A 26,490-nucleotide genomic window follows, 5' to 3' on the forward strand; every position below is an offset into this window, starting at 1 on the left:
TGACAGTTGAACTTGGTAACTGTAAGCCTTTAGAAATCTTTTCTATAGTCTTCCCTTGCTTTGTAAAAAGTGAAATATCTTCATCTTCAAATGCTAGGACTGCTGTTTAAAGAATCCCTGGGTTGTTGAAAGTAGACAGTCACAACTTAAGAGGTTGGAAGGGTCAAAATATTTATTGAACTTCAGAAGTGCCTTTTGTTGATTAACTGAAGAATCTAACAAGTCAATCAACTTTGTAGATCGTATTATTTTTTTCTTAAAAGTTGTTAATAATGAATTAACTGTTAGTGTGTCCAAACTTCTGTACAGCCCATATTCATTTTATTATTATTTTTGATCTGTTAAAACCAGTAAATAAATAACAATTATGTATTAATATTTACAGAATATCATGTTTAACTTTGGACCATGTAAAAATCGTGTTCACTTCTGTATATTTAGTGATTCATTGAATCATAAAATTCAGGGGTGCCTAAACCTTTTTATACAGCTATAGCTGGCTATAAACATAGCCAGTTAGATGTTCACTGAGCCTCCTTAGTGTTCACAGTCCTTTAATTCTGTGTCAATGTCTCCATTAAAACATTGCCTCAAAGTGGTTTTTTTCTCTTGTTTTGCAGTGCTTGAGAGATCAATAGCACTGTCTTCTGAATTGTCCATTCTATTTGTTTTTCTCTTTGAGCTCCCATGAGGTTCTGCTTTCTTGTTTTCCTCATTGGAACATTCACACCTGTAGCTTTCTGTCACTCCTTCCTTTTCTCCCTTCTTTGTAATGTTTATGGATTTTTTGTGCATTCCTTAAAATCAGAAAAAAAAACCCAACAAGGAAGCAAACACATTTTAGGTTAAATTTGATATAAGCTTAAAAGTAGGATTTCAAATTTCATGTATTAAATTTTCAGTATGGAACTATGTGAATGTTCTCTCTGTTAGAATTTTTTTAAAATTAATATTATTATAGGATCTCTGTTATGTCCTTACCAAGCAGCCAGGGGGCACAGGAACCCATCAGTCCACTTTTGGCTGAGTTGATGATAGATTCAGGCAGAGGGATAGAGTGTCTCACCATTGCTCCATAGAGACCATATTCTGCCATAACACTGCTCCTGCCCCAGCATTTCTCATGTTTCCTCCACTTGGCTCGTCGGTTCTGAAACCAGACCTGTTTGAAAAGACCGAGTAGTCCATGAGTTAAATTAAGGGGGTTTTATCCAGTAAATTATAGTCACAAGGCCTTTTACTAATACCATTCAGATGAATTCTTTTGGAGGATGTGCCAAATAAAGTTACACATCCCCGTATTCTATATATGATGACTAGAGTTCCGCGTGCAAATCACCACATATAGCCGATTTATGCGCACAAGTTAATTGAGTAACTGGCCAGTCAGCGCTGATAATGGCCAAGACGCTAATTTTCCAATGAACGTGGCCAATACCTCATGAGCCCTTACCGCTATTTACTAGGCGTTAAGTGTTCCTGCGCTAATCGAGCTGCACATGGCAATTTGCCTGTGCTACTTGATTGGTGCAGGGCATGCCTACTCTGCCTCCAAATACCCCTGCGCTAAAAAATAAAACCTATTTTATAGTACGTGGGTAGCATGCACCGATTCCAAAACTACTGCGGGATGCCTTTTAGCAGGCGGAAAGCAGATGTTACTGCTTACTGCCGCTTAGTAAAAGGGCCCCTAAATGTTACTTCCCTTAATTACTGCTGCAACTTTACTGTACATGCATTCTTATATTCTGCATTACCCATATGGATTTTCCCCCAAATTCTATATATGGCGCCTTAAGTTGTGTGCGCTAATTTGGCCACACAGCCAAACTGCATGCACAGCTTAATTGATTAACAAGCCAATCAGCTCCTATAATTAGTACTTAACCAATTAGTGGCACAAATTGGCTTTAATTAGAATGAATGCGCACATTTTTCTAGGTGTATTCTATAAAGCAGTGTGCGAAAATTCTAATGAGCACAGTCAAAAAGGAAGCATGGGATGGGCGGGTTGTGGGTGCTTCAGAAAACTATGCGCACTATTATAGAATACACCCGATCTGCGCCTAACTTAGGCACAGGTATTTAGGCCAAGTTTTAGGTGACCTAAATGGGTGCCCCTAAATTTTAGTCACAAGAATGGCACGTGATCATATTCTATAAACTATGGCTAACTTTAGGAGTAGTTTATAGAATCACACTAACCATGTGGTTTTATGGCGCCAATTTTTAAGGCACCATATATAGAATCCCCCCCTTTATGCGGATTACACAAAAAACAAAAACCAGCAGTATCTGGTGAGTAACAAGCTCAGTACAAAGACAAATAAAAATAGTATGGCAACTAATAATTATATATTGATTAACAAGCCAATCAGCTCCTATAATTAGTACTTAACCAATTAGTGGCACAAATTGGCTTTAATTAGAATTATCTTGCCAATTTTTGCTATTGTATAATGTAATTTTATTGTAACTTTGTTAGCCACATTGAGCCCACATAAACTGGGAAAATGTGGGATACAAGTGGACATAAATATTCCTACTTCAAAAAATCATAATTAATCAACCAATATGTAGAAAATTCTTTAAAAGATAGGTTTTTAATGCCTTTCTGAACAGTAAACAACTTTGGGTCAATCTAATCTCTAGATTCCAGATTAGTGGATCTTGATAACAAACACAAGAAGTATAACGAAGGGCTTCTTTTACAAAGCAGCGCCACTGATTAGCATTCGCTGAATGCGAAGAAGTCCAAGTGAATTGAATGAGCTTCCTCGTATTCAGCGCATGGTGATCGGTAGTGCCACTTTGTAAAAAGAGCCCTAAGTCTGTTTTTTTGTCCTGTATGATTGGGAAAATGCAATTCTAAGGCATCCTATAGATTATATTTATTAACACAGATCTTCAAGGGGCCCTTTTACCAAGCTATGGTTGGAACTACTGCTGGCAGCCGCATTGGGCCGGCAGTAGTTCCAGGTTGCCATGCGGCAATCCTTTAAAAAAAGGGTCCCTAAATGCTTTACTTTATTATGTTACAATTCATCTAATGGTTAATTCAATCATTCAACATGAACATCTGACTTGCAATTTTTTTTTTTATAAAGGGCACCTACCTTCTGCGACGGAAATGGGAACTTAATTATATTTTATTTGAAAAAAAAAACGTTTCCAAAAAGAAGCACCTACACTTATGCTGACTCTTGGCTCCTACAAATGTCCCAGTTTATTTATTTTATAACATATACATGTAAGCCCAAACTTTCTGCAGTTAGGCTGACTACACAATACTATCTGTGTGCATATAAACACTAACAAAAAAAGCAACACTGGGCCTTCAAGACTGAGACAACAGGAGTATTTTATTGACAAATGACCTGACACGGGCCGTGTTTCGACATTAAACAACGCCGAAACACAGCCCGTGTCGGGTCATTTGTCAATAAAATACTCCTGTTGTCTCAGTCTTGAAGGCCCAGTGTTGCTTTTTTTGTTTGTGTACTTTCTATGTATGCTGTTTACCCTCTCTGTCCAGTTTGTGCATATAAACACCTACATAATACCATATACTCAGGGACAGTCTTAGCAATTGCAGGGCCCTGTGCAGACCAGTTCAGCGGGCCCCTCACCCACCCATGCCTGCCACCATAAGCCATAATTTAAAAGGAAATTTAGAGGAGTCACGTGATGCAGTAGAGGGAGAGAGACGTGTTTCTCTCGGCTCTCTGAGGCCCTGAAGTCCTCCAGGAGAAAAATCAATCGTTTATAACCCCACACTATTGGAAATACGGTTTGTGCCTGTCTCTTACCAACTGAAGGACAAATATATAGAGACATCTGGGAGGAAAATGGCTAGTAAGGGCCCGAAGTGGGAGAAGGAAAAGCCCAAAGGGGGAGAAGATGGCGTGGAACAACAGAAGGCGCCGGAAGGGCAAAAACATTCTTCAGAACAGCTGCTTCAGATTGCGGAGGTAGTAGAAAGGGCGCTGGAGACAAAACTGGATCGCCTTTCAGCACAATTCTCAAAATTTGAGACGCTTTTGGCAGAGACCACGCATCGGACTGGAGAGCTGGGAGCGTCGGGTGTCCGGACTTGAAGACGCCGCTCCCCTCATAACCTCCCAGCTTCAGCAGTTAACAAAAACGATTGAGGGGTTTACCGAGAAACTAGTCGACCTCGAGAACAGGTCCCGTTGAGGGAACCTTCGCCTGGTTGGTTTCCCAGAATCTGTGAGTGACTCGATCCTGGGATCGGTGGTAGAGCGCTGGCTGGAATCAGAATTCACTACGTCGGATCATGCGGGACCTCTCTGCTTGGAGAGAGTGCACCGCGTGGGGAGGAAACAAGATGGCCACGCGAGCCCCCGAGTAGTAATACTGAAAATACATAACTACCTGCATAAGGCAGAGATTTTACGCGGATACAGATTAAAGAGAAATGAAACGAAGTTTGAAGGACACCTGATCCGCATCTTTCAAGATTTTTTTGGCGCAGCTACAGGAGCGGAGGAAGCAGTTTACACCGCTTTGCTGCCGTTTGTATGCAGTGCAGGCAAATTTTATGCTTATATACCCAGCGATATTAAAGATTAAGTACGATGGAAAATGGAAGACCTTTGAGAAGGTGGCTGACGCGGTGAGTCTAGTCACGGAGCTGGAGAAATGTGGTGGAACTAATAATAAGAACAATGTGGACAGTGGAGAGTGATCTCTCTGCAAGGTACTAATCAGAGTTTCAGAGTTTAAAGCAAAGAGTCGCATTATGTTTGTTAAATGTGGGGATAACTGAATACAATATAGTGTCTTGTGGGGGGGGTGGAGGGCCTCTTGCATTGCTAGTGACTCAACCCATTAGTTTGGGAGTGTGCATGATGTTTCAGGGGAGTGAGGAGGGGGAGTAAGAGGTAGGGGGGATAGTAAGGGGGGCAGGGGTCTTATAGAGGGAAAGGGAGAGAGTAATGGGACAAAGGGAGGGTGCAGAGAGTGGGTGGTTATGACAAAGAAAATAGTATATGGTTGGGGGAGGTATGAGCACAGGTGGATGCAAGGTTTACTACTGTGGCACATGGGAGCTAAGAGGTTGAGAAAGAACAAGAACATAGGGAAGCCCCGAGGAGATGGGCTGGGCTCCAAGGGGGTAAATAGTTTAAAACCGTTGATGTATAGTTGTTTGGGGTTGTATAATGAGTAAAATAATAAAGCGTATTGTTTCATGGAATGTATCTGGGATTTCATCCCCTGTGAAAAGAACTAAAATATTGACACAACTGAAGCGTCATAAAGTGGACATAGCGTGCCTTCAGGAAACGAAGCTGTCCGATGAGGAGCATGAGAAACTGTATAGGCAGTGGGTGGGTGAGTGCTTTTACTCATCAGCCGGAGGTGGCCGCAGGGGGGTTGCTATTCTGATTAAAAAGAGCTTACCGTGCCAGACTAAATTGGTTCATAAAGATAAAGATGGGAGGCTCCTGTTACTGTATATTACGCTCCATGGGCAATCCTTCTATTTATGTGCAGTATATGGTCCGAATGATTATTCTCCACGTTTCTTTGAGGAATTAATGGCGTTAGCATTTCGCTACGCAGACGCACCATGGGTGTGGGGTGGAGATTTTAATTGGGTAATGGACCCAGATGTGGACCGGACAGGTAGACCAACCAGCAGAGAATCGGGTGGGCAAAGAGGTTTACCACATATGTGTCAGACCTTAAACTTGTTAGATGTTTGGCGTATCCTAAATCCTACCGCGTGAGACTATACACACCTTTCTAAAGCACACAAAACCTGGTCTAGGATTATGTATTAATATCTCAAGCATGGTTTTTTAAGGCACAAGGGGCTGGTATAGATCTAATAGCAGTTTCGGACCATGCATTGGTCTGGTTAGATCTAGAGGTTGGGGATCGGGGAGGACAGGGGGGTTTATGGAGGTTCCCCGCCTACCTTTACAAAGATGACAAGTTTCGGGAGCATTTAGCCCAACTTTGGGACCAATACATAACAGAGAATGAGAGTCCTGATATATCATCCACCACACTATGGGAGGCGTCCAAAGCAGTATTTTTTTTTTAATTTTTTTATTTATGATTTTACAATTTTACATCCATTTCAAAAATGTAATAGATACAGAAAATATATTTTAACATACTATCGTCCAAGCAGTATTATGAGGGGGGATTATTGCTTATGTCTGTGCACGGGCGAAACAGCAGTCAGCAGCCATACTGCACTTGGAAAGGGAATATAGGAAAGCAAAACGCTTGCATATACAGCACCCCACACAGCAAAATTATGACTTCATGTCTGCTACATTGGCGGCACTAAATACAGTTATACATGAGCGCACAAAAAAGTATTTACTATATCAGAAACTGAACTTTCAGAAGTTCGGAAATAAGTCCGGGAAATTATTGGCAAATATTGCACGGCAGCACGCAGCGAGTCGTTTGATCCCGGAGTTGTTGGGTAGGGATGGGAGGAGAGTAAACGCTCCTGAGGGCATAACTCAAATATTTCATGACTATTTTACTAAGCTCTACGCGGGGGAGGACCAGGGGGAGGGACCCTCGGTAACTGATTATTTAGAAGACGCGGGTCTCCCTAAATTGTCCCCGATGGCTCAAGAAATTTTATCTCAACCGTTCTCAGGACGGGAAATCCAAAAGGTGATAAAGGCTCTCCCGCAGGGCTCAGCGCCAGGGCCCGATGGCTCTCCAGTGAGTATTATAAGATGTTACCACCTAAGTTCTGTGGTCCCTTATCGAATTTTATGAAGAGGCGGTACTGTATTGGTTCCTTCCCCCAGCAGGTTAATTCAGCATTAATAACTTTGATCCCCAGCCAGGGAAGCCAAGAAATCAGGTTACCTCATATAGACCCATCTCCTTCTTGAATGTGGATCTTAAGATATTGGCTAGAGCACTGGCAGAAAGGCTAGTGCCTTACTTGCCAGCTCTAATCGGTGATCCACAAGCCGGGTTGTGAGAGGTCGGCACTCCACATTAAATGTCCGAAAACCTATTGTTATCGTAGCACACTGTCAGGTCAGCGGGAGCACCATTACTCTTGGCAAGTTTAGACGCTGAAAAGGCGTTTGATAAGGTCCATTGGGGATATTTGTTTGATGTAGTGAGATATGGTTTTATCAGGCGGTTAGGGCAATGTATACGGGTCCCACGGCACGGTTGCTGGTTAATTCGATGATTTCCCCCCCCCCCCCCATTCACTGTACAAATAGGAACTAGGCAAGGTTGCCCGCTCTCCCCGCTGCTGTTCCTTTTATATCTGGAACCGTTGCTGCGGAGTATTATGAAGGACCCAGATATTGTGGGAGTGAATCTTCCTTCGCACCTGGTGAAGATTTTGGCATACGCGGACGACCTTCTGTTAACGCTCACATCGCCTAGGATCTCCCTGACGCACCTGTTGTTTGTAGTGGGATGAATTTGGTTTCTATTCTGGTTTTAGACTTAATTTGCAGAAATCGGAGGCGTTGCCCAGTGGTTTGGAGATGATGGAGCAGTGGGGGGATGCCTTCCCCTTAAAATAGACTACTGACCATATTACTTACCTAGGGGTTAAAATTCCTATGGATCTGGCGACTCTATATCAATTGAACATAGACCCATTGAAAGCAAAGACAACTGTCTCCCACTGTCTCTTTTGGGACGAGTGGCATTGTTTAACATGCTACTTTTCCCAATGTGGGTATACGCGTTCCAGATGCTGCCCTTGTATTTGTCACCTGCGGATGAACGATGGTTACATAAAAAAATAAATTGGTTTCTCTGGCAGGGGAAGCGACCCCGAATGAGTATAACAAGAGTGCAACTTCCAAGATCAAAAGGAGGGTTGGGTCTATTAAACCTGCGGCTGATTTCCATATCTGGCTGTTTGAGGCACCTGTCTGACTGGTTTCGCGAAACCTCCTTTTTCTCATACACCTCATCAGAACTACAACTGTTTGGCTCTACCCATTTTGCGAGTTGGTTGGGGGGTGGAAGAGGGGGTAAGGTTAAGCTGGGGCCCACAAGATATATTGTAGGGCCTTTAAAGCAAACTTGGAGATGGGTGACTAGATTTCTCTCCCTAAATAGAGCGATTTCACCGCTGTTGCCTATTAGGGGCAACCCAGACTTCCCGGTAGGTAGTTCCTCAGTGACCTTCCAGAGGTGGGTGGCCCAGGGTATATACTGTATTACCTGTTTCATGTGTTAACAGAAAAAGGTGAGATTAAATCTTTGGACGAGATTTGCTCTGAATTTCATCTGATACATAGAGACGCTTTTGCCTATTATCAGCTGTGCCATTACATTAAATCATTGCCTCAACAATACCTGACAGCAGAAGTTCTGGACAAATTTAATGATTGGTGGGACTGGAGGCTACACTGCGAGTGCCACTGCGCTATTTCCATGCTACTCTTAGAGACTTTGCAAATAGTTTTGATTTCTCATCAGTATCACAGCAGTGGAGTGCAGATCTGGGTATCACACTAACATCTGATCAACTGAAAGAACAGTGGCAGCTGATCGTAAAAATTACTGAAAATGTGTCATGGCAGGAGATACAAATGAAATTCTTGTTGAGACTTCATATTTCACCTCATAGAGCATGGAAGGCAATGCTGAGGAGTAATAGTGCCCGTGACAAATGTACGACTTTGGGGCCCGTCTGGGGCATATGTTCTGGTCTTGCCCTTTGGTGCAACAATTCTGGATAGCGGTGGCCTCGCAGATTTCACGATATTGGAGTGTGGTCTGGAGAATCTCTCCGGGGCACCTGTTTGGTCAATTCCCAGAAGGTAACCGCCTGCCGGCAAGGATGAGGGCATTCCTTCAGTGCGCACTGCTTATGGGAAAAAGATCAATTCTGCTGTTATGGAGAAGTGAAGAAGCGCCCACAGTGGCTCAATGGAGAGCAGCATTAATGCAAATGTGTTTATTGGAAAAAAGAGGCATTAAGGATTTGGCGTCTAAACAAGGAACTGTTTTCTGCGAAACATGGGCTCCTTTCTGGGATACACTCACCCCAGTAGCCCGAAGTAGAATCCTGAACTTATAAGGGGAGTTTCGGGAAGGATAGATAGGTATAGTTGGGGGGGGAGGGGGAGGGAGAGGGGGAATAAAAACTCAAAAAGGAAAAAACCGGCTGTTATATAACTGTTTGTTGAGATGGTTGCATGTTATGCATAATGTTGATTTTTTTTTTTTTTTGCTGCCAGTGTGAAATGGCAATCAATCTGTATACTGGATGACCTGTTAATAAAAATTATATTAAAAAAAAAAAAGGAGGTTTAGAGCTCTCGGAACCCCACCTCAGCCCGTACCTTGGTATGCATCCAGGGCCGGTCTTAAGGCGAGGTGACCGAGGCGGCCGCATAGGCCCTCGCGCTCAGGGGGGCCCTGCGCAGCGCACCTGAGGTCACCCCGCCCCAACCGCCCGAGCTCCAGTCCTCCCTCCGAACAGCGCGCGACGGCGGCATGGTGGGGGCGGTCCACCCCGGATGTCAGCGGGTGGGGGGTGCTCCGCTCCCACTGCTCCCACCCTGTCCTGCCTTTAGAAAAACAATTTCAAAGCGCCGGAGTGACAGGCAGCGCCTCGCGCGTCTGCCCTGCTACTAAAAATCTCTTTGACGTCGTTGGGCCTTCTCACATTGAGTCCCCCCCTCCTCTGAGGTAACTTCCAATTACCGCGAGGGCAGGCAGGACTCAATGTGAGAAGGCCCAACAACGTCGAAGAGATTTTTAGTAGCAGGGCAGACGCGAGGTGCTGCCTGTCACTCTGGCGCTTCGAAATTGTTTTTTTAAAGGCAGTGAGGGTGGTGGGCGGCAGGAGAATGGAGTTGGTAGGTGGGTCGGGGGGGACTCAGATGGGAGAAGGGTGTATAGGGTGGGGGTTCTCAGGTGGGGGAAGGGTGGGGAGGGGGTTCTCAAATGGGAAGGAGACTGAGGTGGAGAGGGGGTTCTTGGATGGGAGAAGAGGACGGGTGGGGAGGGGACTGGGGTTCTTGGATGGGAGAAGGGGACTGAGGTGGGGAGGGGGGTCACGGATGGGAGAAGGAGACTGGGGAGGGGGTTCTTAGATGGGAGAAGGGGACTGGCACTGGGGTCTGAGAAGGGGCCATATGGGAAAATGGGGCCATGCCTGGGGCTGGTGGGGAAAATGGGGCATGCGTGGGTCAGGTGGGAGAATGGTTCTGAAAAGGGGGGCCCTAATACAAGGCATGTGGATGAAGGGGCTGGAACTGGGGGCTGAAAAGGAGGGTAGGTGGGATAAGGGGGCTAGTACTGGGACTGGAGGCTGAAAAGGGGCAGGGGCTGGGACTGGGGGCTGAAAAGGGGACAGGGAGAAGTGGCTGGGGGGGGGGGCTGAAGCTCAGGACTGGTGGGAGAAAAAGGCTGGGGCTGAAACAGGGGACTGGTGGGATAGTGGGGCTGGAACTGGGGGCTGAAAAAAGGGGTGGAAAGAGGGGCAGATCCTGGATGGGGGAGCGAGAGGGAGGTCAAACCCTGGATGGATGGGAGAGGGAGGGCAAATTGTGGATTGAAGGGGCAGAGAGAAAGGGAAGACAGTGGATGGAAGGGATAGAAAGGGCAGACAGTGAATGGATGGGGGAGAGAGAAAGGGCAGACAGGGACAGATGGTGGATGGATCATGGAAGGGGCAGAGATAGAGGGCAGATGTGGATGGAAGGGGCAGGGAGAGAGGGCAGACATTGGATGGAGGGAACAGCAGAGAGGGCAGACACTGGATGGCAGAGAGAGACCGAAGACAGATGCTGGATGGAAGGAAGACAGTGAAAAGAAGGTGAGGAAAGCGGAAACCAGAGACAACAAACTGTAAATAAAATATATAGTTTCATTTTTTTGCTCTAGGATAAAGTAGTATTGTAGATGTGTTAATAAATGTTTATAATAGAACATGTAAACAAGGTAATCTTTTTATTGGACTAATTTTAATACATTTTGGCTAACTTTCGGAGAACAAAACCCCCTTCCTCAGGTCAGGATAGGATACTGTAACAGTACTATACTATATTGACCTGAGGAAGGATGTTTTGGCCTCTGAAAGCTAAATCTATTAGTCCAATAAAATTGTATTATTTTATATTCTATATTTGTTTTATTTCTATTTGTTAATTTGTAAAGTGGTGATTGGTATTTGTTAGGGGTTTTTTTCAAATTTACATTTGCTGTCTTTATATTTTGCACAGTACTAGGGGACATTTTCTGTTTCTGTGGTGTTGCATTGTATGCAGAGTCTGGCATCTTGGGGGTTCAGTTTAATTTTTGTCTAAATAGAAAGTTTAAATATTACTACTTATTCTATAGTGGATTAGGGTGTATCTGTGTTTGTGAAAAAGACATGGCTTTCAGTTGGCATTGACTGTGCAGGATCAACGATCTGTACTATTCTGTCTGTTTTCATTTTACAATAGGTGAATTGATGTTCTAGTGCTCACTGTAGTGTTTTAAGATGTTTTCCTTTTCTTTGTGTGATTCGTAGAAATGACTGCTTATGGTATGGAAGAATTGCGCTACAGGTCCTGTGTGTTTTGTATTCTCGGCATACCTAGTACTGGATTTTGGAGGGGGGTGTTAAAAAATGACCAGGAGGGAGGGAGGGGGGCCTTGGAGCTGGGAGCCCTAGTGGGGGAAGCCCTGGAGCTGGGGACCTTGGAGCTCGGAGGGAGTAGCCCGGGAGCTCGGAGGGAGGGGTGGCCGGCCCTGGAGCTAGGGTGGGGGTGGAGCTAGGTGGGGCGGAGTTAGGATGGGGGCAGGGCTAGGGTGGGGCCCCATCAAATTGGTCTGCATAGGGCCCCGCACTTGCTAAGACCGGCCTTATATGCATCCACCACATTTCAGTAGAGAGCAGCAACAATTTTCATATCCTGTCACCTGCTGAGCCCAAAACCTCCTTGCTGCCGCATCCCGCTCGTGCGGAAGCAGGAATTGACATCAAAAGGGGGCGGGACGCAGCAGCAAGAAGGCTCTGGGCTCGGCAGTTGACAGAATATGAAATTCGATGCCGCTGCCTGATGCTGTCTACTGAAATGTGGATGCACATTAAGGTATGGAGCAGGGAGGTGTTCCGAGGCAGGAGGACAGACATGCCAGAGCACCAGGCCCTGTGCGACTGCCCCTGTCTCCTCTGCCTAAGACCGGCCCTGCATATACTCCCACACACGCCCTGCGATCTCCTAAACATAGGAGTGGCCTAGTGGTTAGGGTGGTGGACTTTGGTCCTGGGGAACTGAGTTCGATTCCCAGCACAGGCAGCTCCTTGTGACTCTGGGCAAGTCACTTAACCCTCCATTGCCTACCGCATTGAGCCTGCCATGAGTGGGAAAACGCGGGGTACAAATGTAACAAAAAAAAAAAAAAAGGCTGATCATTCCTAGTCCTACTAGACCCTGGTAGGAGCCACGAGGGCACATGCTTTCTTATATCCCTCAGTGAGTACGTTTTTGCGTGTGAGGGTTGGGAAGTAGTGTGGCCTCTGCTCTTTTGGGAGACAGTACTACTGCCCCTAGCACTCACACTACTCATGGCTCCTACAAATGTCCCAGTGTATTGTGTGTATGCCCAAACTCTGTGCAGTTAGGCTGGCTACGCAGTACTATCTGTGTGCATATAAACACACACATAATACCAAATACTCCCACACACACCAGGGGCGTAGCCAGACACCCAATTTTGGGTGGGCCTGGGCCCAAGATGGGTGGGCAGAAGAACTCCGCCCTGTCCCACAAGTGATTTGGTCTCTCCCTCTCTCGCCTGCATGCCATATGGTCTCTCAAACATCCCCCTCCCCCCATACCTTTTAAATAGCAGATTTTCACTGGCAGCAAGCAGCAAATAATACACACTGCTCATGTTGGCTCCACAGCCTTCCCTCTAATGCAACTTCTTGTTTCCACATAGGCGGGAATACATCAGAGGGAAGGCTGGTATGCAGGAAGGACAGGAACTTTCGGCTGGTGGGGTTTGGGAATCCCTACCAAACACTTCATAGGTGTGCTGCTACTGGGTGGGCCTGAGCCCTAAGTACACCCTTGGCTACACCACTGACACACACACCCTGCAATCTCCTAAAGATAATAGGCAGGTCATTCCTAGTCTTACTAGAGCCCGGTGGGAGTCCTCGAGGGCACGTGCTTTCTTTGTTCTTGCGCCTGCATTGTGGAATTCCCTTCCATAATTTCTCCAGCTGGCCACTTCTTATCTTTCTTTTCGTAAAGCTTTGAAAACCTATATATATGAACTTGCTTTGGGGATTTGAGAATAGTTTGTTCCTATGGTGGGAAATTGCTTTTAAGTTTAGATGACTTATTTTTTGTTCCATATAAATGATATAGTAAGGTCTAGAACACAGGAGTATGGGGGTGTATCCTTTGTGTGTTTGTCCTTTCCTATTTAATCAGTGGTGTTCCTTTTCTATTTCCTGAATTTTTGTATATGTGAAAGTGCCTCTATTTGCTTACGAGATAGGCGGTATACGAAATTAATAAACGGTAAAACACCGTTTTACCCTCAGAAACGGCTTATAAATTACCTTCGTACTCAGCTCACCTGTATCCTGTCTTCAGGGAGTTCAGTCTTGAGTGCCAGCATTTCTCTGGTATACACATCTGGGTAATGGGCTTCACTGAAAGCTCTCTCCAGTTCCTCTAACTGGTGAGCTGTAAATACCGTTCTGGAAAGGCAAAGTGTAAAAGGCAATCCATTAGAAGTACGGGAAATTGTCTTTACTGTAATAATTTAGGCTGTATGTTGATTAAAATTTTAATCATGATTAATCACGCGGTTAAACATATGTTGTTTATTGATATTTTTCCCGTCTACAGCTCCTTGTGACTGAGCAAGTCACTTAACTCTCCATTGCTCAGAGTTGCAAAGAGCTGCAGACTGGAAAAAAATAAACAAATTACATACCAAAAGATAAGAAACAAAAATACAAATTGACAAATTACACAGAATCTAAAACAGCATGCAGAATAGCTATAAACAGCCTTATAGTTTTCACAGCCTACTTCAGAAATGCAGCCCTAGAATACATTAAAACAAACCATAAATAAAAGCAGAATCAGAGATCAAGGACTCAGGGCCACCAGGTAAATACCCCTCCCGCAGGCCCGTGCGCTGCCCCCCAGGTCCACATACTTGACCTGACCTTGCCTGGAACCCGGATTATGCCTTTGCTGCCTGATCTGACCTTGCCTGGAACCTGGATTATGCCTGTTTGCTGCCTGCCTGACCTTGCCTGGAACCCGGATTACGCCTGGTTGCCAATTGACCTGACCTTGCCTAGAATCTAGAGTTCACCTACGTGCCATCTGATCTGACCTTGCCTGAAACCTGGTTCTTGTTATCTGCTGTGGCCTTGACCTATCTGCACGTCCCTTGCCCTGCTCTAGGTAACCCAACCCAGCCGCCCTTCTTGAGGACCCTCTATGTCCTGTCAACTGCCTGCACCTAAGGGCTTAACCTCTGGGAAACGGTGGTTGGTCCAGGTGAGGACCCCAGAGGCGAAGTCGGCCACCAGTTACCGGCTTCCGGTGTCAACATCAGGGCTCACCCCTCTCAGTGCTATGGAAGTGCGACAATACGTTTGCACATATGAACATAAATGCCAATATTCCATCTAAGCATAATCCCCTGGATTCTATATAGCGTGACCGAAATTGCGTGCACAAATTTGGTCATATTTTGGATTTGTGCATGCAATTTAATTACTTAACAAGTGAATGTTCAGAAATGGAAAACAATAACATTAACCTCTCTCACAATATGCTAATATATCATATTAACACAACCTAAGTGATTAATGTACTTAAGTAATGTGCTAGACTTCTACAAATCTAAATGTTGTAACCACCTTTTCAGCAATATGTAAGCCACATTGAACCTGCCATATGGTGGGAAAATGTGGGGAAACAAATGCAATAATTAAATCAGCACTGATAAATACCACTTAACAAGCAATTATTGATACTAATTGGCACCCAACTTGCTAGGCATATTCTGTAAAGTGGTGTATGTAAATTCTAATGAGAGCTGCTAAAAGGGGGATGTGGCCATGGGTGTAGAATGAGCAGACCTTAGGCATTCTGAAAATCTACGTGCATAGTTATCGAAAACGCCTGCTCTGCGCCTAACTTAAGTACCAGTATTTACACCAAGTTTTACTTGGCGTAAGTGAATGCACCTAGAGTTAGGCACAGGTATAGCTGCTAAGCAAATTCTATAAACTAGCTAGGCGTATTCTATACACTGCGCCTAAATCTAGGCACAGTTTACAGAATATGCCTAGGCGGAAATATTTTCAGCCGCCATATATAGAATCTAGCCCAATATGCAGTGGGTATACACATACATGGAGCATGGGCAGAGTGCACAATTAAGCATGTAACTTACAGATCACTATAAATTATGCACATATCACCAAAACTTAGAAATACACATTTACATCAGCTCTATGGCATAAATATCCACGCCCAAGGTCATACCGTCATATATACCCTGTTAAGCTACTACAGTACAGTCTTGATCATTCGACCTTCAGTAATCCGACCATCCAGCATATCCAACAGACTCCCCCCCCCCCCCCCAAGTGATGTTATCACATGTATTTGTTTTAGAACAATTTTTGAAAATCGGGAAATCTATGCCTTTGTTCATGCATTGTTTGAGGGGTTTATGCAGTGTTTTCAGTATTATCTGATTTTTCAGTTATCTGACAATGGGTCAATCCTGTTTAGGTCAGATAATTGAGACTGTACTTATTCGAAAAAAGGAAAGTAAGTACCTACATTCCTGTATAGAATAGGCACCTACCAGGCATCATTTGGGTGCCTCATTATAGATACACAGTTATAAAATTAACCCAGATTGTGTAAAATTAGGTGCAAAGCACTGATAACGAAGGCAAAGAGAGACTATGAAAAGATTGCCTTGGAGACAAAGACACATAATAAAAAAAAAAATTAGGTATATGAACCCTGCTGCAGATAACGCAAGCTAAACTTTAATACAAGACCCCCTAAATGATTTCTTTGTTTCAGTCTTCAATGAGGAAGATGTGGGAGAGATAACTGTTTCAGAAATGGTATTTAATGGTGATGAATACGAGGAACTGAAACAAATTTCTGTAAACCCCTGAAAGATGTAATAAGGCAATTTGACAACCTAAAGAGTAGCAAATCACCTGGACCAGATGGTATACATCCCAGAGTACTGATAAAACTCACAAAAATGAACTTGCAGAGCTATTGTTAATATATAATTTTTTTCTTTAAAATCAAGCATGATATTGGAAGATTAAAGGGAGGTCAATGCAATGGCAATTATTTTTTAAAGGGTTTCAAAGATGACTCTGGTAATTATAGACCAGTGAGCCTGATGTCAGTGCCAAGTAATATGGTAGAGACTACAAAATTACTGAACATATACACAGACATAGATTAATGGGGCAAAGCCACCATGGATTTAGCCAAAGGAAATCTTGCCTCAACAATCTGCTACATTTCTTTGAAGGGGTGAATAGATATGAGGATAAAGATGAGACAGTTGATATTGTGTATCTGGATTTTCAGAACCTGAGGAAATTTAAAAGTTATAGGGTAAGAGTCTATGTTCTATTATGGATTAAGAACTGGTTAAAAGATAGAAAATGGTCAGTATTCTCAATGGAGAAAGATAGATAGTAGGGTTCCTCAGGCATCTGTGCTGGGACCATTGCTTTTTAACATATTTATAAATGATCTGAAAATGGGAACAACAAATAGGTGATTAAATTTACTGACAACACAAAGTTATTCAAAGTTGTTAAATCACAAAAGAACTGGGAAACATTGCAAGCAGTGGCGTAGCTATGTGGGGCCATGGGGGCCTGGGCCCCCATAGATTTGGCCCTGGACCCCCCTGCCGATGACCCTCTCGACCCCCCCTCCTGCCACCAACCCGCTGTCGCCATCGTCTACCTTTGCTGGCGGGGGACCCCAACCCCCGCCAGCCGATGTCCTCTTCTTCTGGCGCAAGGCTTAGTTCTGTTTCTGAGTCTGACGTCCTGCACGTTGTATGTGCAGCATGTCAGACTCAGAAACAGAACGAAGCCTTGCGCTGGAAGAAGAGGACCTCGGCTGGCCGGGGTTGGGGTCCCCCGCCAGCAAAGGTAGGCGACGGTGGCGAGAGAGGGTTGGCGGTGGGAGAGGGGGTCGAGAGGGTCGTTGGCGGGGGGGGGGTCAAAGTTGGTGGGGGGGTCGGCAATGGCGGGGGGGCTAAAATGTGCCCCCACACCTTAGGCTCTGGACCCCCCCTCCCACCGAAGTCTGGCTACGCCCCTGATTGCAAGAGGATGGAGAAGGGGGAGTTGCAATATGTCCTCCAGATTCTGTAAAGGTCACCCAAATTTGCGGACCAAATTGGGTGCGATTCTGAGATCTGGCCGCACACAAACGACTTAATGAGCTGTTAATCAGTTACTGACGTTAATTTCCATGAATCTAGATTTGCGCACAGATCTGCCTATGCACTATCCTATAACAGCACACGTCCAAAGTGTCTCATTCACAACCCCAAAGGGGGCATGGGCAGTCAGGGGCATTACAAAAATTTCAGTGCAGTGTTATAGAATACTGGGATTATGTGTCCAACTTGCCCACCAGAATTTACAACAGGTTTCAGCAGCCCTATATGCATATTTTGTAACATATTTGAATAAATGTACAGAGTAGACACACATATCTATAGATTGTTCAAAGCAGGTCTAAATTTGTGTGTTGGCTTTTGCACACTACAGGGGTTAGTTCTGAGTGCCTATTTTATAAAAACACATAGGCCGGGTCAATCAACCACTATTCCTCGGTTTATCAGCCTTAACGTCCTGAAAATTTTCTTTAGAGGCAATTTGGAGTGTGGTCAAGCTCTATCAAGTTTTAATTCCCTGAACCTTAAACTTCAAGAGCAAAAATTGAAGAGCTAAGTTTTGGAAGGTAAAGTATAAAATTTACAGTCAGTAATTGAGGACTCTAAGGTACATATATCTATGGTGCAGGAAGTGAATAAAGTTTTAACTACAGAAACCTCCTGACATGAATTCATGTTTCACCCAGCTGCTTCAGAGAAAAGGCTCCAGAAATGTCCGACAGCTTCCTAACTGTACAAATATTCACCAGGCATCCAGCACCATTTTTGTTGGAGCAAGGAAATGCAGAATGTGTGCTGAAGAGTTGTGAAGCTAGGTAGCAGGTGGACATCACTGAAGCCTTTCTCTTGATGCATTTGGGAGAAACATGAATTCATATGGGGAGGTTTTCCAAAAATTCAGATAAGTTCATGTATATCTTAGAAAAAAAACAATTTTATTAGAAACAAATTAGGAAATAATGTAAACTGGATCTATGAAAAAGCTGTGATGATTCATTTCTTGTCATAAGTACATAAGTACTGTATATGTACATAAGTATTGCCATACTGGGCCAGATCAAAAGCCCAGCATCCTATTTCCAACAGTGGCCAATCCAGGTTACAAGTACCTGGCAAGATCCCAAAACAGTACGATACATTTTATGCTGCTTATCCTAGAAATAACAATGGATTTTCCCCAAGTCCGTTTTAATAATGGCTTAAGGACTTTTCTTTTAGGAAACTATCCAAACCATTTTTAAACCCCACTAAGCTAATTGCTTTTACTACATTCTCTGGCAACGAATTCCAGAGTTTAATTTCACATTGAGTGAAGAAGTATTTTCTCTGCTTTGTTTTAAATTTACTACTTTGTAGCTTCATTGCATGCCCCTTAGTCCTTGTATTTTTGGAATGAGTAAACAAGCAATTCATGTCTACCCGTTCCACTCCATTCATTATTTTATAGACCTCTATCATATCTCCCCTCAGCCATCTTTTCTCCAAGCTGAAGAGCTGTAGCTGCTTTAGCCTTTCCTCATAGGGAAGTTATCCCATCCCCTTCATCATTTTTGTCACCCTTCTCTGTACCTTTTCTAATTCCACTATATTTTTTTTGAGATGCGGCGACCAGAATTGCATACAATATTCAAGGTGCAGTCGCACCATGGAGCGATACAAAGGTCTTATAACGTCCTCATTTTTGTTTTCCATTCCTTTCCTAATTATACCTAACATTCTATTTTTTTTCTTAGCTGCCGCCGCCATACACTGAGCAGAGGATTTCATCATATCATCAACGATGACGCCTAGATCCTTTTCATGGTTGGTGACTCCTAACGTGGAACCTTGTATGATGTAGCTATAATTCGGGTTCCTCTTTCCCACATGCATCACTTTGCACTTGCTCACATTAAATGTCATCTGCCATTTAGACGCCCAGTCTCCCAGTCTCGTAAGGTCCTCTTGTAATTTGTCACAAACCTCCCGCGATTTAACAACTTTGAATAACTTTGTGTCATCAGCAAATTTAATTACCTCACTAGTTACTCCCATCTGTAGGTCATTTATAAATAAGTTAAAAGGCAGCAGTCCCAGCACAGACCCCTGGGGAACCCCACTAACTACCCTTCTCCATTGAGAATACTGACCATTTAACCCTACTCTCTGTTTTCTATCTTTTAACCAGTTTTTAATCCACAATAGAACACTACCTCCTATCCCATGACTCTCCACTTTCCTCTGGAGTCTTTCATGAGGTACTTTGTCAAACGCCTTCTGAAAATCCAGATACAGAATATCAACCGGCTCACCTTTATCCACATGTTTGTTCACCTTTTCAAAGAAATGTAGTAGATTGGTGAGGCAAGATTTCCCTTCACTAAACCCATGTTGACTTTGTATCATTAATCCATGCTTTTGAATATGCTCTGTCATTTTGTTCTTAATAATAATCTCAACCATTTTGCCCGGCACCTACGTCAGACTTACTGGTCTATAATTTCCCGGATCTCCTCTGGAACCTTTTTTAAAAAATCGGTGTTACATTGGCCACCCTCCAATGTTCCGGTACCACGCTCGATATTCTAACAATAGCTCCGCAAGTTCATTTTTCAGTTCTATCAGTACTCTGGGATGAATACCATCCGGTCCAGGAGATCTGCTACTCTTCAGTTTGTAGATTGATTAGGTTGATTTGCCTTTATTAAACAGTCATCTTTTTGGAATTCTCACATGGGCACAATGGGGACAATTCTATAAAGGGGTGCCTTAATTTAGATGCTCCTGAGGCCGTATGCTATGTACTTACTCTTTAACAGAACCTAGGAGCCCTGGTATCTGCATGCCTAACATTTAGGTGCCTGCAGTTAACACCAGCTATAGAGCTTGGGTAAGTGTGGATGCCTAAATGTGACAGGGGCACAAGTAACTTACAATATTCTGTAAGTTATGGGCTAGATTCAGAAAATGACAACTCAAATATCAACACAAAAAAATGGTATTCCTTGTTATTCTATAATATTGAGTACCAATTTCAGCGCTGAGATTTGGGTGCCATGAGTAATGTCTGCTGAAACCAGGTGTAATTCCCGGTGCCCAATTTGGGTGCACATCCCTGGTATTCTTCAACACTGCATGCAAATTTCAGGAATGCTCCTGATCTGCCCATGTACTACCTATGGCCATGCTCCCTTTTATGTTGTACACTATCAAATTTGGGCACACATTGTTATAGAATTGCACATAGCAAAATGTGTGCCCAATTCCAAACTGGTGCTGATTAGTTCCAATTAGCACCCAAGTACTAGTTCCTTAGCCAATTTAGTTGTGTGCAAATCTTGAATCGGAACCCAATTTTGGTCACCATATATAGCATCTGGGGGTATATACATAAATGGGAGCCCCAAGTCCCACCTATACTCCACCCCCACCCCAAATATATGCTATGTAAGTTCAGCAGGTATTTGCAGAATAGTGCTTAGGAATCCTGATAGCATGTATGCACATAGGGAAATGGGACTTGATATACTGCCTTTCTGAGGTTTTTTTTGCAACTAAATTCAAAGCGGTTTACATATATTCAGGTACTTATTTTGAACCAGGGGCAATGGAGGGTTAAGTGACTTGCCCAGAATCACAAGGAGCTGCAGTAGGAATTGAACCCAGTTCCCCAGAATCAGAGTCCACTGCACTAACCATTAGGCTACTCCTCCACTAGCAACATTCCATGTAGAAGCCTGCCCTTGCAGATCAGCAATGCGGCCGCGCTTCTGTTTCTGTGAGTCTGATGTCCTCCTGCACATACGTGCAGGATGTCAGACTCACAGAAACAGAAGCCTGCACGGCCACATTGCTGATCTGCAAGGGCAGGCTTCTACCTGGAATGCTGCTAGTGGAATAGCAATATTCCATGTAGAATCTCAAATAGTAGCAACAGAATCTCAACATTCCGTGTAGAATCTCAAATAGTAGCAACATTCCAGAATCTCAAATAGTAGCAACAGCAACATTCCATGTTAAATCTCAAATAGGGAAATGGAAATGGGACTTGATATACCACCTTTCTGAGGTTTTTGCAACTACATTCAAAGCGGTTTACATATATTCAGGTACTTATTTTGTACCAGGGGCAATGGAGGGCTAAGTGACTTGCCCAGAGTCAGAAGGAGCTGCAGTGGGAATCGAACTCAGTTCCCCAGGATCAAAGTCCACTGCACTAACCATTAGGCTCCTCCTCCACTCTTGCTAGTGCTAGTATTCTAAACATTTATATGTGCAATATATGCATAAATGTGGGCACCAAGGTTATAGAATTGCACTTCACAGGCCTGATTTTATTACAGGATGCTAATCTCACATATGCTTGAATTCTGATATTGGTTTGTCTCCTGTAACCAGGCATCTAGATTAGTGTTTCCCAAGTCAATCCTGGAGTAACCCCTTTGCATTAGGCTTTTGGGACATCCACAATGAATATGCATGAAAATGATTTGAAAGCACTGCTTTCATTATATGCAAATCTCTTTCACGCATATTCATTGTGGATTTCATGAAAACCTGATTGGTAAGGGGGTACTCCAGGTCCAGACTTGGGAAACAGAGTCTTCACATTCTTTATGAAGCTCTTTCCCTTCAGCTTCATATGACCATTTCTTGTCCTTATTACAAAGGGTGTGAATTTTCATTATATTTGATTTACTATACACTAAGGGACCCTTTCACTACAACATGCTAAGTGGTTAGCACAGGTTTTAATGCCCACTGTTAACACATAGCCATGTGCAGGCCTCTAAGACTTGTTGCTATAAGTCCTATATCCTGCCGTACAACCTTGGCACACCAGTTCACACCTGGAGACTCTATCTCTCTGAAAAAGTCCTTTATTGAATATCAATGTTTACTCACAGTTAACTGCAGATCAGAGGTTCTGCCCCACTGGCACAGAGTCTCCGTGGTACTGAGATTAGCAGTAGCTCAGAGCTGGCAGAATGGTGTACAATGCCCTCTTTCAGCAACATACAAGGTAAAAACTAAGTGCACTAACCAAGGGTAACACAAGAAAGGGTTCTGAACTGTCTTACAAGATGGCAACTACCTCATGACTAGAGGGAATAAAACAGGGGACGCTCTGACCCAGTAAGGAGGGGGGAAACCCACCAATGGGAACAGAGCTTACCAACTGGCAACAGCTTAACCAATCATTTAACAGTTCTAAACAGACAGGCAAGTGGAATCATATTGCCCTATAACTACACCCACCATAATGCATTGTTGCTGTGACTCTGCAGTGAGCATAACAGAAAAAGTGTCACACTCACCCCAGAGCCACATCACAACCAAGGAAATGCTGTCAGAGGACAGAACAAGCCATGCAAATAACAATCAATACACACAAAAAAACCCTGCACTAACTGATAAGTGTGGGATGAAGTTGTGACTGGGTGGAGAATGGGCAGAGGTTGGGTGTGGACTGCATTTTGTGGTTAGCACACGATGATTAGCACAGGCCTGTCAAATGTACAGTTGGTGTTGGGTACATCTATGTTAATCATGCTTGACATTAATGCAGGGTAGGGAACTTGTCTGTGCAGTAACTGCAATGAAAATGTGGGACACACCCCCAACAACTACTACTACTACTACTTATCATTTCTATAGCGCTACCGGACGTACGCAGCGCTTCACACTTGAACATGGAGAGACAATCCCTGCTCAGTAGAGCTTACAATCTAATTATGATAATACCACAAGGCCTTTTCAATTACCTTGTGCTAGATTTTTCACTATCTAAGCATAATCCCTAAAAATGCAAAAATTTACTGCACTTTAGTAAATGAATCCCTAAGATTTTTAGGGCCCTGTTTACTAAGGTGCGCTAGTTTTTTTTAGCGCACGCTAATGCTAGAGACACCCATGTATTCCTATGGGTGTCTCTAGCATTAGCACGCTCATAGCACAGTTTAGTAAACAGGGTCCTCAGGACTTCTTTTTTATAAAGCTGCACTAGCAATTCCTGTGTGGTAAATGAGAGGACTCTCATAGGAATTGAACCGACTTCCTCTCATTTGCCGCACCGAGAGTTGGTAGTGCGGCTTTGTAAAAGTGCCTACTAAAGTTTTGCATGCACCAGCATTTTAGTACATTCTGGTTTTAATATGTGTTAAAGTGAAATAGCATGCACTGTTTCATTTTAATGCATGGTAAAACTCAACCATGAACAGTAAAATGTATTGACACCAAACAAAATGAAAAATACAAAGAAATGAAAATCAAAACTAAAATTTTCTGCCTGCATACCCCCAGTCCTCTAATCTGTAAAACTCCAACTTTATTCTTTATTATTTCTACATTCTATTGGAGCAGCTGCTGAGATGCCCTTCCTGCTTATGGTTGTGTTTTCTCTTTAAAGAAATTTGAAATACAAACGGTGGTGATTTTAGTCCTATGTATTTTAGTGTTCTGAGTGTTATATTGATATTATTTTTAGATAGGTCATATTTGATAATTTATGTAGCTATTATTTCTTAAGCTTATTACTCCGAGGCAGAGAAGGGGTGCCATATTATTTCATCAACTGTAAGTCTTGTTCAAAGAAAATCAACAAAGTATTTGGGTGGAGAAGTAACCCTTCAAAAAGAAATTTTAAACTGAAAGCTTGAATTTAAACATTAGGCTTAAATCTACCAGCTGCTTTATTGCCCCTCCCCAATTTTATTCAAGCATCAACCAACTTAATTTCAGTAATTTCATTTCACAATATTTGTCTTATACCTGTGCCGTCTTTTCTTTCGTTTTGTGTGAGCATTGGGCGTTTTCACTTCGTTCCTGTCGCCGGACACGCTGTCTTCCTCTGCTGAAAACGAAATACAACAAAATCAACATTATTCTATATGTCAAACGGAAAATATAGAACCTTTAAAGGGTTTAAAATAAATAGATTGAAACAGCTAAATTACATATTTGATTGCATATATTCGATCTGTTATATTTTTAATAACTCTATTTTAAAATAAGTTTTTATTTGAATCCAAAACCGCAAAAAAAAAAAAAAAAAAAAAAAAAAGCTCAATTCTCAACTGAGACAAATCAATCAGGCAACGTTCTTTATGAATTTCTCTCAACTCTATGAACAAAAAGAGTGTCCATCCGTAACTTCATCAGGTAGCACCAGAATAAGCAAGGACCAGCGTGAAAGTATAAATTTGAGTTCAATCTGAGCCACGAAGGTCACATCTCCTGTGGCCTGCCGAGAGAGCGCGGAGATCTTTTTCAGCACCAGCCAGCACTCCGCGCAAATGGACAGCTCCTGAAGCAAAAACGCTAGGTTAAAAAAACAAACAAACAAACCAACCTACAACTTCGCAGAAAGACAATACACGCTTCCAACTTTCCTCTTTTACTTAAACTCTTGTCATGACCTGAATCTTAGTTACACTAGCATCTCCGGATCAAACTGTACAAATTTCTTTATTTTATTCCACTCATTAAAAGTCAAGAAAACCAAAGGGGCTAGTTTACAAGTTTGCAATAAGGACAGCAAATCTCAGAAATATCATCTGGTTGACTAATATAGACTATTTCTTTGAAAAATGTATATATACGTTTTAACATAATGGTAATGTAAAATCCAGTGCAAACGAATTGTATATTAATGGGATTAGCTTTGGAGTGCAATATTTTCAATTTAACCTATGGAAGATTAAAGCAATTTCCAGATACTGTTAAATTGGAGGGAAGAGGGCAAAAAGATGAACTAACTACCAGGATACATATTAAACAAGAAACAAAAGAGCGCAAAATCGGGGAAAGTTACCAGAAACGTTGTCCTTGGGTTTTTCGGGGTTGTGGATATACTGGTGGTCGGCCCTGGGATGGAGAAAAGGGATGTGTGATGGCAGGAGACAAGGCGTTCCGGGTGGCTGCTGAGCAGCAAAACCGCAAAGAAACCCCAACCCTAAAGGCAAGGAGCCGCTATCCAAGGAAACCCCACTGAGTCCGGTTCCAGGACCTTCACAGACAGAACCTGCCACGGAGGCTGCTGGAGGCTGCAATTCTGCCTCCAGACCCAGCAGATCACTTATAGCGAAACCTTTGCACCTCAGAGCAGGTCTATTCATTCTGACTGGTTTCTCATTTCCAGGGCTTGAAACCGGGATCTTCCCTTTTGATTTCCCATCAGAGACCTCCTCTCTTCCAGTCATGATTCCGTTCGGGGCCTACTTTCTCGTTTGTTTGGCAAATACGCCTATGGATTGAAGAGGTGAGAGCTCGCCTACAGCTTTTTATCTTCCATCCCTCCAATCCTCAAGCCAATCAGCTTTAGCGACTGCCCTGCCGGTCCAGTGGCCCGTACTTTTCCTAGTTTCTAGAGGATTAATTGCCACCAATTTTCCTGCAATCCGATAATGCCCTTCACTCCCTCCTTTGGCTCCACTCCCCCCCCCCCCCCCCACCCCAGATATCTCCCTTGTGATCACTTTTCTGTGTAAATGACAGATTTCACTTAACTTTACATCTGTCGAAGAGACCTTTTGTCTTGTTATGAACGGCACAAATCACTCTCTAACGCACCAAGTTAAGCCCTGCCTTTAATTCCCGCCTGATTGACTCTGACAAAGCCTCCGCTGCCCAAGTGAATGCATAAAAAAAATCGAGGAGATCCTTCAGCTTCTTTTCCATGTATAATTTAAGGAAGCGCGAAAAAACTGAATTTGAAGTATCCACTTGCCACTAGTTGATCTGATGTGGCCTGAAGACCTTCGCGGTTGTAATCGTTTGAACAGACTTCACTTGAACTCATGATTAGGAAATGAAAACCAGTCATTTTTAAACAGAAATGGGGGCAATCCCTGCTGGCCGTGACATATTCCTGAAAAGATTACCAAGCTTCACTTTCACGTGTCAATCGAAATGAAATCCATTAACAATGAATTAAGTGAATTAACATCTTCCGTTCTCTAAAGCACCCACGATCCATCTTTGGGATCCTGCAAGTAAGGGGAGTAAAATCTAGACGTTAGTTTTAACACTTGCTACCCTAAAATTAGAGCAACTGGACTGCTGTCCATGTATACCTAACCT

The 26,490-nt window shown here is 43.3% G+C and overlaps 1 protein-coding gene across 1 annotated transcript; it reads right to left on the reverse strand.

The window, feature by feature from the left end:
• Positions 1-537: 537 nt before the first annotated feature.
• On the reverse strand, positions 538-25,610 carry VSX1 (visual system homeobox 1). The gene is made up of 5 exons (XM_030194869.1): positions 25,223-25,610; positions 24,181-24,259; positions 13,576-13,699; positions 982-1,162; positions 538-797 (listed from the first exon to the last, which is right to left on the reverse strand). The coding sequence occupies exons 1-5, from the start codon at positions 25,608-25,610 to the stop codon at positions 538-540; spliced, it is 1,032 nt and encodes a 343-aa protein (XP_030050729.1).
• Positions 25,611-26,490: the final 880 nt, after the last annotated feature.

This window comes from Microcaecilia unicolor, chromosome 3 (assembly GCF_901765095.1).
Source record: "Microcaecilia unicolor chromosome 3, aMicUni1.1, whole genome shotgun sequence".
In the NCBI taxonomy this organism is placed as follows: Eukaryota; Metazoa; Chordata; class Amphibia; order Gymnophiona; family Siphonopidae; genus Microcaecilia; species Microcaecilia unicolor.